This window comes from Dreissena polymorpha, chromosome 4, assembly GCF_020536995.1.
Source record: "Dreissena polymorpha isolate Duluth1 chromosome 4, UMN_Dpol_1.0, whole genome shotgun sequence".
Classification (NCBI taxonomy): Eukaryota; Metazoa; Mollusca; class Bivalvia; order Myida; family Dreissenidae; genus Dreissena; species Dreissena polymorpha.
Window position 1 is genome coordinate 119,149,440 of NC_068358.1, and position 17,777 is coordinate 119,167,216.

The 17,777-nt window shown below is 37.9% G+C and overlaps 1 protein-coding gene across 2 annotated transcripts in view; it reads left to right on the top strand.

Annotated features, from left to right (window-relative positions):
- Nucleotides 1–17,777, top strand: part of LOC127880156 (OTU domain-containing protein 4-like) — a 183,025-nt gene that overhangs the window by 157,762 nt on the left and 7,486 nt on the right. For both annotated transcript variants that reach the window (XM_052427389.1, XM_052427390.1), the window contains exons 10-14: nt 963–1,051; nt 3,001–3,088; nt 15,144–15,259; nt 16,030–16,093; nt 16,862–17,087. In XM_052427389.1, coding sequence (XP_052283349.1) covers nt 963–1,051; nt 3,001–3,088; nt 15,144–15,259; nt 16,030–16,093; nt 16,862–17,087 — 583 coding nt within the window. The remainder of the gene's footprint in view (nt 1–962; nt 1,052–3,000; nt 3,089–15,143; nt 15,260–16,029; nt 16,094–16,861; nt 17,088–17,777) is intronic.

Sequence of the window (17,777 nt, forward strand, 5' to 3'; positions counted from 1 at the left end):
AATACTTGATCCTTGTTATTATCAACAAAGGTACTGTGTGTTTATTTAATTATCAACAAAGGTACTGGTTTTTTGCCTCTTTATTGACGAGGTAATGACCCGTTCTATTGTTTTAAGTTGTAAGTTTTAATTGGAAGTATGTTGAGCGCTAGAAATAAAGTTATATATATATATATATTCATTTATTCAAATGAAGTTCCAGGTTTACCATTAGTCTAGAAAGGTTAACATATCATGGAATACGTGTACCTGTCTACCTGCTGCATCCCTAGTTTTAATGATGGCAAAAAAACAATAGAGAAAACAAAATCAAATTGTCTTAATAACTGGAGTAAAATACTTAAACAATTTTATCTTTGTTAGTTGTTTGATTCTAACTTCACAAATTTTGTGATCATGAAAAACAAAATTTATTAATATTTAACAAGTGTAGCGTATAGAATCTACATCTAGTACAAGTTTTGAATAATAGCTGACTACACCCATATATTCACTCAGCATGGCAATCTTTCTATTCAAAATCGTTACTAAAGCAGAAATGTTCAGGGTTTACCCTCTATGTGTCAGCTTAGTTAGCAACAATTGAAATTTAAATCTGCATCATTGACTGGTTTAAACAGATGTTGATATGTTGAAAATATATGATATTTTAATATTACCTTTTGATGACATTCATATTACCTTTTGATGTAATGCATAAAGCTTAGCATAAAAAGTGCTCTTTTTATTAGTGGAAAATATCATTTTACAAGGGTTAGATATTTGGTGGACCTGTGCTTTACTGAGTTGTGTTCATGCAAAATAAAGCAACCAGTAAATAAATACAATTTGTTTGCCGTCATTTAAATTTATTATTGAACTGCCTGAAGTCATACTGAAGTGTAGAGGCAGACTGAAATTGTATATTCAATGTACTTTGATGGTTTATATGTATGATTGCAAGGATTTGCGCTATTTCCTAGGTGATTTTGGAAGGTGCTCACTATCATGGACATATACAGGAGATAAATGACAATACAGCCATTGTCTTCATACAGGAACTGGGTCAGAAGTAAGTACCGTCATACTGTTGATTTTATATTTTAATTTTTGAACCAAGATAAGGATTTTGAAAATTAATATGTGGAAAAAGTTATCTGCATAACAAGATTTACATCAGATTATCTTGCAAATAAATAATATTATATACATATTTAAGACAGTTGATGAGTTAAGTATATCAATATGACAGTAAGTGAACCAGAGGAGAGTGATGTCAACTGATATATTTATATTATATACAATCCATACACAAGCTCCAGTCTCAGGTGGGTAAACATGTGATAGTAAAGAGGGTGACGTCAATTCCAATACAGTTATTTTTCCCCGTTTTATGCCCTTAAAATTACTTTTGTTTAATTTGTAAATGATGCTCACTTTCAAGCCATATAAGTAAAAAGGATATTAGCGTTTATTTTGTATTAAAATTCAGTTTATACCTTGACTTTTCTCCCCGCAAATTTTCTTATTGGAGCTGTTATTAGGTCACTCCGGTAAAAATATTTGCAGGAAGTAAAGTCAAAATATAGAGTGAATATTAATATGAAATGATGCTAGTAACTTTCTTGCTGATTTGGCTGGAAAGTGAGCAGCATTAAAACAAGATCTGTCAGAGGACAGCACGCTCGACTATTCGAGTGCTTGACAGTATAACGTAAGCCATCATGGGGAAATTGTTCATATTCAATAATTTATTATATCGATCTGACCGATAGTTCAGTGCCGATTTTACAAGAGTAAAACTATCGAAATGCCCCAGCTACCGAACATAATCCTCATTCGTACAATAAAGAAATACGAGTTTATCAACTTACAACACAGATTTGTCCTTTTGTTTGCATTATAACGTCAAAATCGTTGTAAATCGGAATTTGTTTATTGGCAATTTCGAGTCAAGCTCCATGTCAATTAGACGCTCAATATTTATTACGGTTCTCGGTTTCAGGATTTCGGTAACTATGAGGCGCGGAACCAAAATTTGTATAAATAGCGTAAGGTGAAGGACGATCGTACACGATTGAAATAAACATTCAAACATAACGATTATATTAGTGTTAAGTGTGGAAAAAAAGACAAATCTATGTTGTCAGTTGATAAACTCGTAATTGTTTATTGTACGAATGCGGAGTATGTTTGGTAGCTGGGGTATTTCGATGCTTTTACTCTTGTAAAAATCGGCACTGAACCTTCGGTCAGATCGAAGCCGACCCAGCATTTTTACAAGTTCGATATGTTTTTCTTGTAGTTTATGTCGGCAAGTAGCCGTTTGTGGTCATTTTTCGTCACGAGGCAACCTTTCCCAACAAAATGGTACATAGTTTACGAAAATCGACTGCCATTCAGGCAATAAATCGCATAAAATGTTGATGAAGGTGATTTTCCTGTGTCAAGAGATACCTACCTTGTTCATATATAACATATCAGAATTTTTTTATTTTTTTTTGTCAATATGATAAAAAATTATTTTTTATGACAAATTGATAGTGTTAAAGTGACTTGGCCACGCGCCCTTCACCTGTGCGCCCCCACACTATACACCCCTCTTCACTCCACCCCTCCCTCCTTGGTGATTGAAAATGAGAGTCCCTTCACCTTTAAAAAGAAAATAGATGAGCGGTCTGCACCCACAAGGCGGCCCTCTTGTTTTAATTAACATGAAACACAATGGCACAGAATACTTGAAAATGTCTCTTAAGGGCTCATTTTTGGCATCAAATGATATGATCAGTGTCATGCAAAAATGGGTCTTATATCTTGTGCAACCAGCGTGGCTCCAGCCAATCCTGCACAGTCACACCAGGTTTCGTGGTCTCATAAGTGGACAATGTCTCTCCTGACAAGACTGCACAGATGCACAGGCTGGTCTGGAGCTACACAGGCTGCATAAATCATACAGCCAATTGTCTTCTGAAGCTGGTCATATTTCAACTGTCTGGACATTCATTTTCGCTCTTTTTACAGGAAATCTGTGTTGATCAGCAGTTTAAAAACCCCCCACTCAACAAGGTATCGGTGTCCCTCAACTGCCAGATACTTCCAGCACAAACAGGTATTGTACCATTGCAAAAATATTTTTATGTCCCCCACCCACTATACAATGTAGTGGGGGACATATTGTTTTTGCCCTGTCTGTTGGTTCATGTGTTTGTTTGTCCCAACTTGAACATTTTGCTTTAACATTGGCAATATTGAAGATAGCAACTTCATATTTGGCATGCATGTGTATCTCATGGAGCTGCACATTTTGAGTGGTGATAGGGCAAGGTCATTCTTCAAGGTCAAATATATAGCTTCAAAGCGGTGCAGAAGGGGACATAGTGTTTCTGACAAACACATATCTTGTTTATTCATGGAGGTCTGTGTTCGTGCTTGTTGGTGTGTGTGCAGGTGTTCTTTCATGCTTTAAAGGGGCCTTTTCACATTTTGGTAAAATGACATCATTTTTTTTTTTTATTCAGATTCGCAAATTTTCGTTGCAATAAGGATATTTGTGAGGAAACAGTATTACTGAACATATACCAGTACCTCGCTCTAAAATATCCACGATTTACATCTTTTGTCAATTCAAAAACCTGAAAATTATAAAGCGTTGCAATGCAAAAAGATTGAATAATTTGGAGAGTTCTGTTGTTGTCGTTATATTTTGTGATACTACGAGGATTGCTTTTTATATAAAATAAAAAGTGCATCACTTTTTGTATGGGCACGGATGGCATAGTGGTCTACGCGATAGACTTTTACTTCAATGGTCAGTGGTTTGAGCCCAATTGAGGGTTACTATTTTTATGCCCCCAGAACATAGGTTCCGGGGGCATATTAAAATCGCAATGTCAGTTAGTCAGTCAGTCTTTCCGTCTCCGGATTAGTTTCGCTCAATAAGTCAAGCAATAGTCATCAGATCTTCACCAAACTTCATGAAAATGTGTAAGGCAATACTATCAAGGTCATGTTTGATAATAGGCTAAAATTGATTCAGACACTCTTGAGTTACGGCCCTTGAATCATCGTAAAATTGTTTTTTTTCTCGTTTCCGCTCAATAACTTGAGCAATTGTCATCAGATCTTCACCAAACTTCATGAAAATCTGTAAGGCATTAATATCTAGCTCAAGTTCGATAATCAGCCAAATTCACATAGATTCTCTTGAGTTACGGCCCTTGAATTATCGTCAAATTGTTTTTTTTCTCGTTTCCGCTCAATAACTCAAGCAATTGTCATCAGATCTTCACCAAACTGCATGAAAATGTGTAAGGCAATAACATCTAGGTCAAGTTCAATAATCGAAAAAATTGACCCAGACACTTGAATTACGGCCCTTGAATCATCGTAAAATTGGGGATTTTCTTGTTTCCGCTCAATAACTCGAGGAAATGTCATAGGATCTTCACCAAACTTCATGAAAATGTGTGAGGCTATACCATCTAGGTCAAGTTCGATAATCAGCGAAATTGACCTTGACACACCTTAGTAACGGCTCTTGAATCATCGTAAAATTTGTTTTGTTCTCATTTCTGCTCATTAACTCGAGCAAATATCATAGGATCTTTGCCACACTTCATAAAAATGTGTAAAGTCATTAGATCTAGGTCAAGTTCGATAATCAGCCTAATTTACCTACACACCACTGATTTATGGCTCTTGAATCATCGAAAAATTGAGTTTTTTCTCGTTTCCGCTCAATAACTCTAGCAATTGTCATCGGATCTTCACCAAACGTCATTAAAATGTGTAAGGCAATACAATCTAGGTTATGTTTGATAATCAGCGAAATTTACCCAGGCACTTCTGAGTTATGGCCCTTGAATTATCAAAAAATTGTCTTTCTGCTTGAAAAATGCGCATAACTTCTATGTTGCTTCAGATGTAACCTTTCTAGTTGGTATGCATGTGTATATGGACAAGGCCTTTCCATACGCACACAAATGTTGACCCCTTTGACCTTAAACGTTAAGGTTTCGAAATCTGCGTTTAGGTTTTCGAAAAAGCGTTTTGGGGGGGGCATATGTCTTCCGATGGAGACAGCTCTTGTTTTTCTTTCTGTAATTATGCCCCCCTTCAAAGAAGAGGGGGTATATTGTTTTGAAGCTGGATGTCAGTCGGTCTGTCGGTAGACCAATTTGTTTCTGATCAATAAATCGTCAATGGATTGACCAATGCGCTTGAAACTTCACAGGTGGTTTGGCCTTAGACAGTAGATGACCCCTATTGAAATTGAGGTCACTAGGTCAAAGGTAAAGGTCACTGTCACAATAAGTGTGAAAATAGTTTCTGATCAATAACTTGTCAACAAATTGACCGATTGGCTTGATACTTCACATGTGCATTGACCTTGGAAAGTAGATGACCCCTTGTCTTTTGATCGTATAAAAGAAAGACAGCGTTGTGTCTAGTTCTGAATCTATTTCAAATCTCAATGTCTATAAACAACGAACTCACAGTTATGACGTTAACGTAACGTGACGTTCCGCGCAATGGCGCGAAGGCGTCGTAACATGTACAAATTCCCAACATACTAGGGGCCGCAAAATGTGAATAAACATATAGAAATACGTGAATATGCACTTAAAATATCGAAGCATGAAACAAATAATTATATAAATTCAACATTAATGTTATATCTGGAACGAAAATACATTTTAAACAAAATATCAGCACAACTTAATTTGCAACATACTTAACACAATGAAAACGTTCAGTATATGAAATCAATCACCAGTTTTATAAATGTTTCATTATTTTCACTTCACTTACAGGGAATATAGTTTCGTAATTTGTCTTTTTGTCAATTTCCAACACTAATTTTTGTTGATTGCACCAGTCCATCATTTCCCTTGACCACCTCCTCGGGGGTGTATTTAAGGCGCATCAGTATCTCATGTTTGTATTGTTCAATGTGCGACCAGGCGCACATATCTTCCGAGGTGGCGCCACTGTCGCTCGCTTCCGGTCGAACGCGGTAGCCCTGTGGGGAATACACTTTAGTCTCAGTAGTGTACACAGAGCCGTCTGCTATATGCCGAATGTTATCGTATGTAACGCGTAGAGCGTCTGTCGATAAAGAAGACGAACTAGCGTCGTAATTGCCACTCGATGGGTCTACGTCACCATCGTCGTCGGAAACGATATTAGTGGACGATTCCTTTTCCCGGCTTCGGCGATTGCGCATGCGCGGCGTGTCGCTGGATCCGTTCGGGGTATGCGGAACGGGCCCGTGGATTTGTTCATACATGGTGTCAATGATTCGTTCTATAACAGAGTTTCTTTCGTCATTTTCGTCAGAGCTGCCGCTGCCAGGGACGACGACCAGCTGTCGGTGCTTAGAGTTCTTTTTCCGTCTGCGTCGTTTCCAGCGGTTGTAACGTTTATTCACTACTGCCTCGAAGCAAAACTCATGACCCGACGGCATACACGAATCATTTGGACTCTGTAGTTTGGAGCGCTGCAGGCGCTTGAGGAATGTATCGCCGCTCTCATCCACTTCCGGCGCACTGTTGAAAACTGTCTCGTTGTCGCTTTTGAATGGCATCCTCTGGCTGCAGGGAATCGTGCGGTCCGGTATAACCAACGTGGAGATCATCGTGCTCTCTTCCTGACTGTTGCCACTTAAAGTGAACGTCACATCTTTTTTACCCGAGTCGTCTGAACCACTCTCTTGTACCGCTTCCATCAGATTGTCTTCTTGGTTCCCGGCGTGAGATCCCTTTTGTACTAGAAATACACGCCAGGGAGTCAATGTATCCTTTGTGTAATTTGAACGATTAACTGCATCCGTTTTTGTCTTCTTTTCCGAGTGTGTGTTTCGGGTTCTGCTATTTGTGCTTATCTTGATCGTAGTGTTATCCACTCCCAGAAGCACATACAGTCTGGGCAGGATTATCGCTGAATTACCCATCACATGCTTCTCAATGGCGTGGTATTTGTCGCGCGGTAGCTTGTATGTTAAGGGAGCGGCCGGTGTCGCCTGAGTCAGCAGTTGTTGTGCAAGGTAGGGGGCGTTGTTCACGACCGGAATGCTGTGCACGGTATAGTCGGGCTGCTTCCTGTTTTGATAAATGTCTTGTGAAACGTTCGTTGTAATTTCTTCTTTGTTTCCGATGCGTTTATTCCGATTATCTCTAAGTCTTTGTATCTTTAACTCTAGGTCGAATGAATATGATTTTCCCTCGACCAGTTCCGATGATAAATCTTCGATATCGTTATGGTTGACTGGTCTTATCGTTCAGCGTTCTCACTTCTTCTGCTTCTTCCACAATCATGTGAAGTAATCTCTCGTACTCTAATGTCGTTAACTCGGTTGAGTCGAATCTCTCTAGTTCTCTGGATATAAGGCGATGATGACCATCGCGCATCGCAATGAGCTTGTTCAGCTGCATATTTCGACTCTTGACTAGTTTGTTACGGCACCGAAATGTCTTGTGATCGTATAAAAGGAAGAACACGTCTAGTTCTGAATCTATTTCAAATCTCGATGTCTATAAACAACGAACTCACAGTTATGACGTTAACGTAACGTGACGTTCCGCGCAATGGCGCGAAAGCGTCGTAACATGTACAAATTCCCAACATACTCGGGGCCGCAAAATGTGAATAAACACATAGAAATACAATAATATGCACTTAAAATATCGAAGCATGAAACAAATAATTATATAAATTCAACATTAATGTTATATCTGGAACGAAAATACATTTTAAAACAAAATGTTCTTAGCACGATTATTGTCTTTCGCAACAAGATTTATCAGTCAATTTATGACACTGTTTCGTCTCCGACCTCCAATGGATATAGTTGGGTAATTGGGCGATTCGTAATTCCCCCGTCAGTCCGAATGTTTGCGGCTCGTACTCGTCCATCGTTGCCTTGGATGAGCGCCTCGACCCTCGCCAATTTCCATCGTGACCGTGGACCTTCATCGTGTACCATGACGATGTTGCAGACTTTAATCGTCTGTTCATTACGCCCGGAAATCCGCTGGTTTTCGCGTAAAGCTGTGAGGTATTCTCTTCTCCATCTGCAGCGGAAATCGTCGATGAGTTTTTGCTGCATTCGCGCTCGTTTGGAAATATTCTCTCTGGTGACGATATTTTGAGAATCCAAATCCACGTCACGGCTGAAGGGTAGCACTGTGATTCGGCGACCGGAAACAAGATGATAAGGTGTCAGCGGCTGCAAGTCACTCTGCGCGGTACTGATGTAGGTCAGAGGTCGATCATCTATAACAGCTTCTATTTCAGTGATCACAGTCGATAACGTATGGTAGTCAACGGCTTCTATAAATCCACGTTCTCGCTGTTCATTTATAATATCGTCGTATTTCTGGAACATGTACGGGTCTGTTCGTAGACGATTTATAATGTTCTGCGTACGACTGACGGCTGCATCGTAATTCGTTGGTAAAAGTGGGTGGTCTTTTTTCAATGGCAGTTTAACACTGTATTGGTTATCCTTGTAATATATGCAGGTATCCATATATGTCTGAAGTTCTTTCGGACCGGAAGTCACCTCCACTTCCGGCGTGTTGCCTATGGACTCTAATTTCCGAAATCGCTCGATGTCAACGGTGATCAAAGGTGACGTCATAACGTTCAGCATATGGTGTATTGTCCCTGCGCTTGTATTTGGCAGCGGGCCAGAAAGAAGATACCCAAGTTTTGATTGTACTGCCGTAGGTCCGTTGCCTCTAACAACGTGATTCTGAACTATCTTCCAGTTAAAGCATCTGCACCAATCAGCATTGCAATATCAAACGTCTCATGAGCAGTAACTGGGTGTGCTAATTTTAAACCTCGTAGGTATGATAGGGACGTGATGTTTTTCTGCAGATTCTGAAGCGGGACGGCTATGGTGGACGTAATTAGGACGTCAATGGGGATCCGTTCCTTCCAGTCAGTGATAACGTGCACTGTGGCGGTTTTCATTATCTGCACATTTTGAGATGAATGACCAAATGCTGCCAAGTAGATTGTCTCTGTACCAGTCTCTTTAACATTTAATTCATTCACAAGTTTCTCTGTGATAAAAGATCTCTGAGCACCTTCATCAAACAAGATATTTGCTTCAATAATACAGTTGTCGGAACTTACTTTGCCAACGGCGGTCTTCAGGAGAACATTAGATCTTGCCTGTGTGGAAGAATGAAGAATTGTATGTGCCGTAGCGCTGCCTTGGAATGGAGAGGCATCAGGATTCAGGGAAGAGTGCGTATTCCTCTGCTCACAGATGGCGGTATGATGTTTTCGCTGACAGTTGCGACATCTGTTGTGGGATTTACACAATACTACTTGGTGTGAGTTTGACAGACAGTTGAAACACAATTTCTTCTGTTTAACAATTTGAACCCTGTCGTTGGTTGTCTTGTTACAATTTGTTGCAAAATGTTCTCCATCGCAGAAATGACAGGTCACCTTCCGATGTTTAATGTCTTCGTTTGATCTTGACGGCATGAGTTTTTTCCTCGGACATCTACTTCCGGTATGGAATGACGCAGTCGGCATATGTGCGCCGTAAACCGGAAGTTCCCGTGTGTCGCCTTCTCGCATGATGGCAATCTCTTTCTCGATGGCACATCTTAGGTCGGGAAGCTTCCAGCGATTGGTCCCATGATCACGTGCCATACTTTGACGTACTGCGGTCGGTAACTTGTCTCTTATGATAGGCACCAACAGATTCCCATATGTCTCTTGGCACTCTTCTAGTGATTCTAATCCTCTTATGCTGGTCTCTAGTCTATCATAAAATGCTTGAAGACTATCAGGAGTGTTCTTTGGTGGATCTAATTGGATCAGCGATAGCATCAGCGCCTCTACTATCTTTTCTGGCTGTCCGAATCGTTGTTTTAGTAGCTCGATAGCTTTCATATAGTTCACGTTTGTTAACTGGAATCCCGCTATACATGAACTCGCTGCGCCATGAACTAATGCACGAAGATATGCAAATTTCTGCACGTCTGATAGTGCCTGGTTTTGGTGTACAGAACATTCGAAACTGTCCCAGAACGTCTGCCACTCTACAATATCCCCGTGGAACGACGGCAGAGATAGTTTTGGCAGCTTTTGAAATGAAACACTCTGGTTGGTCATCTTCTTCGTGGTAGATACCTCAAGTGTGTGCCGATTCAATTCCGGAAGACCCGGCTGTATTTCGTCTAATGCGCAAACAATTTCTTTATCGGGTTCCGGTTTCCCACTGTTGTTTTCGTCTTGTGAAACGTTCGATGTAATTTCTTTTTTGTTTCCGATACGTTTATTCAGATTATCTCTAAGTCTTTGTATCTTTAACTCTAGGTCGAAAATGAATATGATTTTCCCTCGACCAGTTCCGATGATAAATCTTCGATATCGTTATGGTTGACGATCTTATCGTTCAGCGTTCTCACTTCTTCTGCTTCTTCCACAATCATGTGAAGTAATCTCTCGTACTCTGATGTCGTTAACTCGGTTGAGTCGAATCTCTCTAGTTCTCTGGATATAAGGCGACGATGACCGTCGCGCATCGCAATGAGCTTGTTTAGCTGCATATTTCGACTCTTGACTAGTTTGTTACGGCACCAAAATGTCTTGTGATCGTATAAAAGGAAGAACATGTTGTCTAGTTCTGAATCTATTTCAAATCTCGATGTCTATAAACAACAAACTCACAGTTATGACGCTAACGTAATGTGACGTTCCGCGCAATGGCGCGAAAGCGTCGTAACATGTACAAATTCCAGGCCTGATAATTTTCCGGCCTGGGCCGGATTTCCGGTTTTTAAATTTGCTCAGAACCGATTTTGAGATTCACGCAAATCCGCTGAGAAATTTTGGAGGATGGGGGGGGCGAGCTACCTTTTTACGACAAGGGTTCTCGGAGATACCTTGGAGAATCTGGATCGGTAGCCGGTAAATATACCGCAACGATCAATGGCCGATAAACGCTTATGACGTCATGTTAGTTTTTCAGGCTTTCAAGTAACTCGGATACATGAAGAAAATTTTACGGAAAATTTTGAACTTTGGCGAACTAAAACGAGCAGCAGCAAATTGTATCTTCAATCGCATTATTTCTTCAGGTAAGTTTGTTTAAATTAATATTATCTATGTAGCAGGAAGAGTTTTGTTTCTGTCTTAGACAGAAACAAGCATCCATGACGAATATGCCTACATTATTCAGAAATGACATGTCACGATCATTTAAACTTTCATGATTGACTCGTGAAAGTTTGAATTGATAATGCTATTTTATTTTTGAGAGCGTTTAATATTTTAAGAAATATAATGTCACGGCATGAATGTCATGGCTGCAGTCCCATCCTCTTCCTTTTCTCTGCCTTTTCCCTGCTTTACTGGCCATGCACTTTGATGCTGATTGGGACTGGTCCTATTTAAACCATTTGTCCAGAAATTATGAGCCCAACAGCATCAAGTGTCACCGATAAAAACACAGATTAGAAGGGGAAGTCATGCCCAATTTTTCAATTTAATGGAAACTTTTTTTTTAATTTGTAATGGATCCGTGATTTTTTTGCATCTGCTTAGCATAGTTGCCACTGTCTGTGTATGCTCTGTAATATTTGTTTACACCTCTTATTTACTTACAAAAATTTTAGTGGATATTTTATTATATAAATGTCTAGAAACAAATTCGTATTTAAAACTTTATTTAAAAGAAATTAGTGGATATTTTATTTCTTAAAAAAAATATCTGACTTTTAAGCAGACAATTCTGAACTTTTTAAATTACCACATCTGATGTTATAATATCATTCATAATAGTTTTATGTATATTTGCCTTATTAAAAGCATCGGGCCAATCAGCAGTGAAGTATTTTGCCAGAGCAGATGTACTGTATAGTCCAGTCCAGGCTAAAATGGTGCAGAACATTACAAATGCCAGTGGAGAATACCGTCACATTATTCAGAGGAAGAAACAGGAGAAAGACCAGGTCAGCAAAGAACTGACCATTAACACACAAAAGCCACCCTCCAAAAGAACAGCCGTGGATATGATCAGCACCTAGCTAAAAGACAGAGGCAAGACCATGTTGACAAACTTGACAGTGTACAGACTGGTGGGAACAAGGAATGAACATCAGAAGAAGCCATTTGATATAAACAAATAGAAAGATTAAGTAATCAAACTCATTTTTCAAAGGCATCATATGATTTCAAGATGCAATTAGTTTGCCATTGGTTTGAGATTGATGCTATCAATGTATAAAGTGTACATCATCTTAGTTAGTTAGTTACAAGTTTATCAAGTGTTTGAACAATCGTTGTTAAATATTGAAATAATTAGATGTTCCTTTATTCTTTATCTAGTCATTTACTGATAACTTGGAAGTGTTCAGCCTCTGGACTAGTCATTCATTTAATTAGATCAATGTGCTATCGATGTAGTTATCTTGTGTACATAACCTAAGGACAAAATGTATGTTACAAGTTTATCAATTGTTTTAACTGTTGTTTTGTATTGAAATACTCAAATGTTCCTTGTCTTCTTGTTAACAACTGAGTCATTTCTTGATACCACAAGCGTTCAACTCTTTTGACTAGTGTTGCTTTGAATTACAACTATGTGCAATCAATGAATGCAGTGTACATAACCCTTGTACATGTCAAAAAAAGTCAATGGGTTTAACTATTTGGTTTTGTTTTGACAAGACTTTTAATGAAACATAGCAAAGTAGCTCAAATATTAATACTACAAGTATATGCACTTAAATATTGAAATTGCTTGCATATTTAATTTTTTAAAGGATATGATGTACCTCAATTTTGTATTAGTCATATATTGAAATAATGAGCCTTCAGCTCTTTTAACTAGTCATGCATTGAATTGCACTCATTATGTAGCTCTGCTTCAACTCTTACCTAGGTAGTCAAATTATAAGTGAACATTGTGCAGCTATATTTCAACAAATGAAACTGTTTTAACTAGTCATATATTGAATTATATGTGTCATTGTGTATCTAAACTTTTTATGCTGTTGGTTTGAAATATACTTGAATAAGTTGACAATGTGTTACTTGTATGACTTAATTATGATAGTTTAGTTTTTTTGGGTGCAAGGAACATGAATGTTTACAAAATTTATATTAAGTACATTGTCTTAAAACAAATCATTTTTTGATCAGAAGTAAATGATTTCTGTTTATTTTAATGAGAGAATGATACTGAATTTATTTTTATCAGAAACAGAGCCCCCAACACCCAAAAGCAGTTATGTGCCAGAGATGTAAGATATGTGTCAGACAGCATTGATTTTCAGTATAAAATAAATTAATCATTCAGAGTCTAAAGGCTTTCTGAGAGCCTTACAAATAGGTTTTAGAATGCTCAAAATCATTTTCGTCCCCCAAACCCCCGACCAAAGTTTTTCAGGCCTGGCCTTCAGCCCTTAATATCAGGCCTGAATTCCCAACACCCCTATTGAAATTGGGGTCACTAGGTCAAGGTCACTGGCATAATAAATATGAAAATGGTTTCTGATCAATACCTCATCAACGGATTGACTGATTGGCTTGATACTTCAAATATGCATTGTCCTTGGACAGTACATAGCCCTTACCGAAATTGGGGTCACTAGATCAAAGTTCTAGGTCACGGGCACAAAAAGTGTCTTAATCATTTCCAATCAAAAACTGGTCAACAAATTGACCGATTGGCTTGATACTTCACATGTGCGTTGGCTTTGAACAGTAGATGATCCCTATAGAAATTGGGGTCACTAGGTCAAAGGTCAAGGTCACTGTCTCAAAAAGTGTGAAAATTGTTTCTGATCAATAACTTGTCAACCAATTGACCGATTGGCTTGTTTTTACCCATGCCAATTGGCCTTGGACAGTAGATGACCCCTATTGAAATTTGGGTCACTATGTCAAAGGTCAAGGTCACTGTGACAATAAGTGTGAAAATCGTTTCCAATCAATAACTCGTCAAAAAATTTACAGATTGGCTTGATACTTCACATGTGCTATTTAAATTGGGGTCACTAGTTCAAAGCCCTGTTTGGGGGGGGGGGCATATTTTTTATTTAGTTTTTTTACAGGAGCTTTTTTAATCCAATGTTGACATTTATCAATATAAAGCATTTAATGACAAACTTCAATACATGCCAAAATCTGTGAAAAGGCCCCTTTAAGTAAGTCTGTTGATTTTGTGCCTTATACCTGACAAATTGTTATAGTTGAGCAAGAGTTTTACACTTTGATACATCTGGTAGGTTATTATTTAATTGTGCTACTTTGGGAAATCATCCAGTTTACACTTTCAGATCCATAACAAAAACTTAAAGATGAAGAGATTTTAGTTAAATATGATTTAAAAAATATAAAATATATTTATTTTACATTCCAACTTTTTTTATCCCCCGCCATAGGCGGAGGGATATTGTTTTGGCGTTGTCCGGCCGGCACTTTTGTGTCCGGAGCCATATCTTAGAAGTGCTTTGGCGGATTTCATTGAAACTTGGTATGCGTATATATATTGATTAGAGAATGATGCAGGCCAAATGGCATTGTACACCATCTGTTAATAACGGAGTTATGGCCCTTTGTATCTTGAAAAAATGCTTTTTTGAGTGTCAAATATAACACTTCTGTGTCCAGAAGCGTATTGGCTGGGGATATCAATTCAACTAATTTGCTTGTTATTTGTGATTAAATGTATAATGTTTGTCCCTTTGCTTTAACAAATGTATCTTTTGAACAGCTGAAATAATTGGTTGGGGCATTTTATTGTGGTTAATTACTGTAAGAGCTATGAAAACTTAAATTAAACTTTGTGTCTCAATGATAATTAAATTATCAGCTTGTGAAAATGGCTTTTGCAAACATCATAAAACTAGAACAGCCTACGAGTAACTGGCAGTCTGTTCAGGTTTTATGCTGTTTGCTGCTCATAAGTACATAAGGGTTGGAACTGAAACCTTTAAAACTTGGATTTAGTTAAAAAGGCCTATAATAAAATTTAACTTTCTGAGGGACAACAAATGCGTCAATATAGTCAATATACGTATCTAAGAGGTGAAGGGGTAAGAGACATATGCAAATACTGTATGTAGGACGGGCTTACCAAGCATTGGTAGCGGTTACGATAACATTAATCACCGTTCCTTCTTTTTCAGGATTCGCCCATATCAAGGGAGGAGTTTCTGTCCCATGGTTACTACAGTAACCAGACAGTCTCCTACACAGGTGGCATGTCCATGATAAAGCCTGGCAGTGTTTCACCCCCAGCAAAGTAAGTGTGCACCAGCAACCAGAATTAATGGGTGCCTGTTTGGCCATAAATAGCTGGAATTCTATCGTCTTGAGGATGTTGAAGCACTTTCCATTCATCAACAATTTTAACATTTCACCATCGGTTCATACAGTTGGGAGTTTTGTTTCATACATAATACATTCCCTTTTTGTTGTTTTTATATCCAAACCTAAAGATAAGATAATATTACAAAATTCTTTTAAAATGTTATTTTACATTGGTACATTTGATTGAAATTTAGACATACATGTATTCAAATTATGTTAATCCAATTAATGTAAAAAGTAACTGATCCTGCATGCATAATGAAACACATTAAAGTATTTATTGTTATAATTGGTTTGTACTTTATGTATATTTTTGTATAAGAGTAATTATTTTGTAATATAAAATCATTCATTTACTGATAAAAGCATTGTGTCCAAAAATGTTGAAGACGATTGGATGTCACAAAACGATAGTATTTTATGCAAATGTATGCCTTGGATTACCCACAGTAACGTAAATATTGTCACTATGATGGCAAAATTGTTCATTTGTCCATAAAAATGGGATTTCATCAGTTTTAAATTTCTGGTGTTGTGAAAAAATGTATAACAATACAAAAACTATCTCTGTAGTGATGTATTATAAACTATTTTTATTGGTTTCATTAGTATTGTATTATCATTTTAATCCTTTTCCTTAAATTGATTCTTAGTCTTGACTTTTATATTTGGTTTGATTATTTTCATTTTGAATATATCCAGTTACAAGTATACATCTGGCTACGTCTACCAAGGAGACTACAGGCATAAAGTGGAGCAGACTCCGGTAAGGGATGCAAAGACTTCATTCTTAAAATACATACATTGTCATTAATCTTCCTCTAATTGAAAATGAACTGCTGGTTATTTTTAAAACATGTGCTAAGAAAAGGGAGAGAAAAATAACCTAAGAATTCAGCAGAACTCCCTATAAACCTGTAACTATACGAGTCCTACTGATCAACCGCATTACATGATCTTTGGTGATAATAATGTTGCAAATGTCAATTTACAAATCACAGCAAGTAAATGAGACTTGATCATTATGCATTTGTTAAAGGAAAATATGGTGTTTTATAAATAAGATCTGTGTATGATCTTTATACATTTTAATTGCATAAAATAAAAATAAAACCCGCATTACAACGCTAATTATATACTCGGAAAGAAAATGAAAAAATTGATGTTCTTTGCTGAATTGTGATATTTATTTCCTGTGCTGACACACGTAGGATCATTATAATCAATCATAGAAATACGAATTTCTCCGAGCTCTGCTATGGGAAAACTGCTTAATTCATGTGCATTAAGTACCATCACATATTAACCTGTGAAGTCCGCACAGGGTTATCTGGGATGACATTTTCCGCCGAGACTGGATTTAAGTTTACCAGAGACTTTTTTTCATTAAAAAAAAATGCCATAAAAGAGCGTAGTAGTGTCCTTGATTAGCATGATGAATTAAGCCAGGTTTATCTAGGATGTGGCATGTTTTTCAATAAAAAATATAAACACTAAATACTCGTGATTTTTCATTAACCTCCATGTTGATCAGATGTTGACGAGTGGCCTGATGGAGACGTACAGCCAGCAGACCCCAGTCTACCCAGTCCAGTGGCAGGAGGTGGGCGGGGTATACCCGGCCTACAGTGCTCCCCTGGTGACCAACGCCAACCAGACGTATTCCTGCGTGTGCATTCCCCACTTGGACAGCATCTCCATGAAGGACGTGAACATCAACTGTCAGCCATCCCAGGACACCCACGGCAAGGACCTGCCTGGTAGGTTGTGTTGCCGTAGTAACCAGTGGGAATCACTTCACATGTACATAATCATTGAATAAAACTGCTATTTGATGATAGTTGGTAAATTGATGGCCTTTCATAAAAATATGTGTAACCCACCTAAAAAAAAAATTCAATAATCAAATTTATAGGATAGTAGAAAATGACAAGAAGGTTTTTTAGCAGATCGTCATGAAAACCAGTCTTTTAATTATGCTCTAAATTATTTCATCTGTATGCAAATCAAGCAATCTTACAATAGGTTAGCCAAACAAATGTTACAATCACATTGTTGTAGCAATAATTCATTGTTCAAAGAACCATGGTGAATTTGCTGAGTAATATTTTCTGTGAGACTTTATTATGCACACTTTCAAAGAAGAAGGTATATATTATTTTGCTGGATGTTGGTCAGTCTTTTGGCAGTTCGTATCTGATCAATAACTCGTCAACAAATTGACCAATTGAGTTGTTACATAATGTGTGCATTGGCCTTGGACTGTAGTTGACCCCTATTGAAATTGTTGTAACTAGGTCAAAGGTCAAGGTCACTGTAACAATTAGTGTGAAAATTGTTTTGGATCAATAACTTCAACTAATCGACCCCTTGGCTTGATATTACCCATGTGAATTGGCCTTGTACAGTATATGACCCATATTGAAATTGGGGTCACTAGGTCAAGGTCA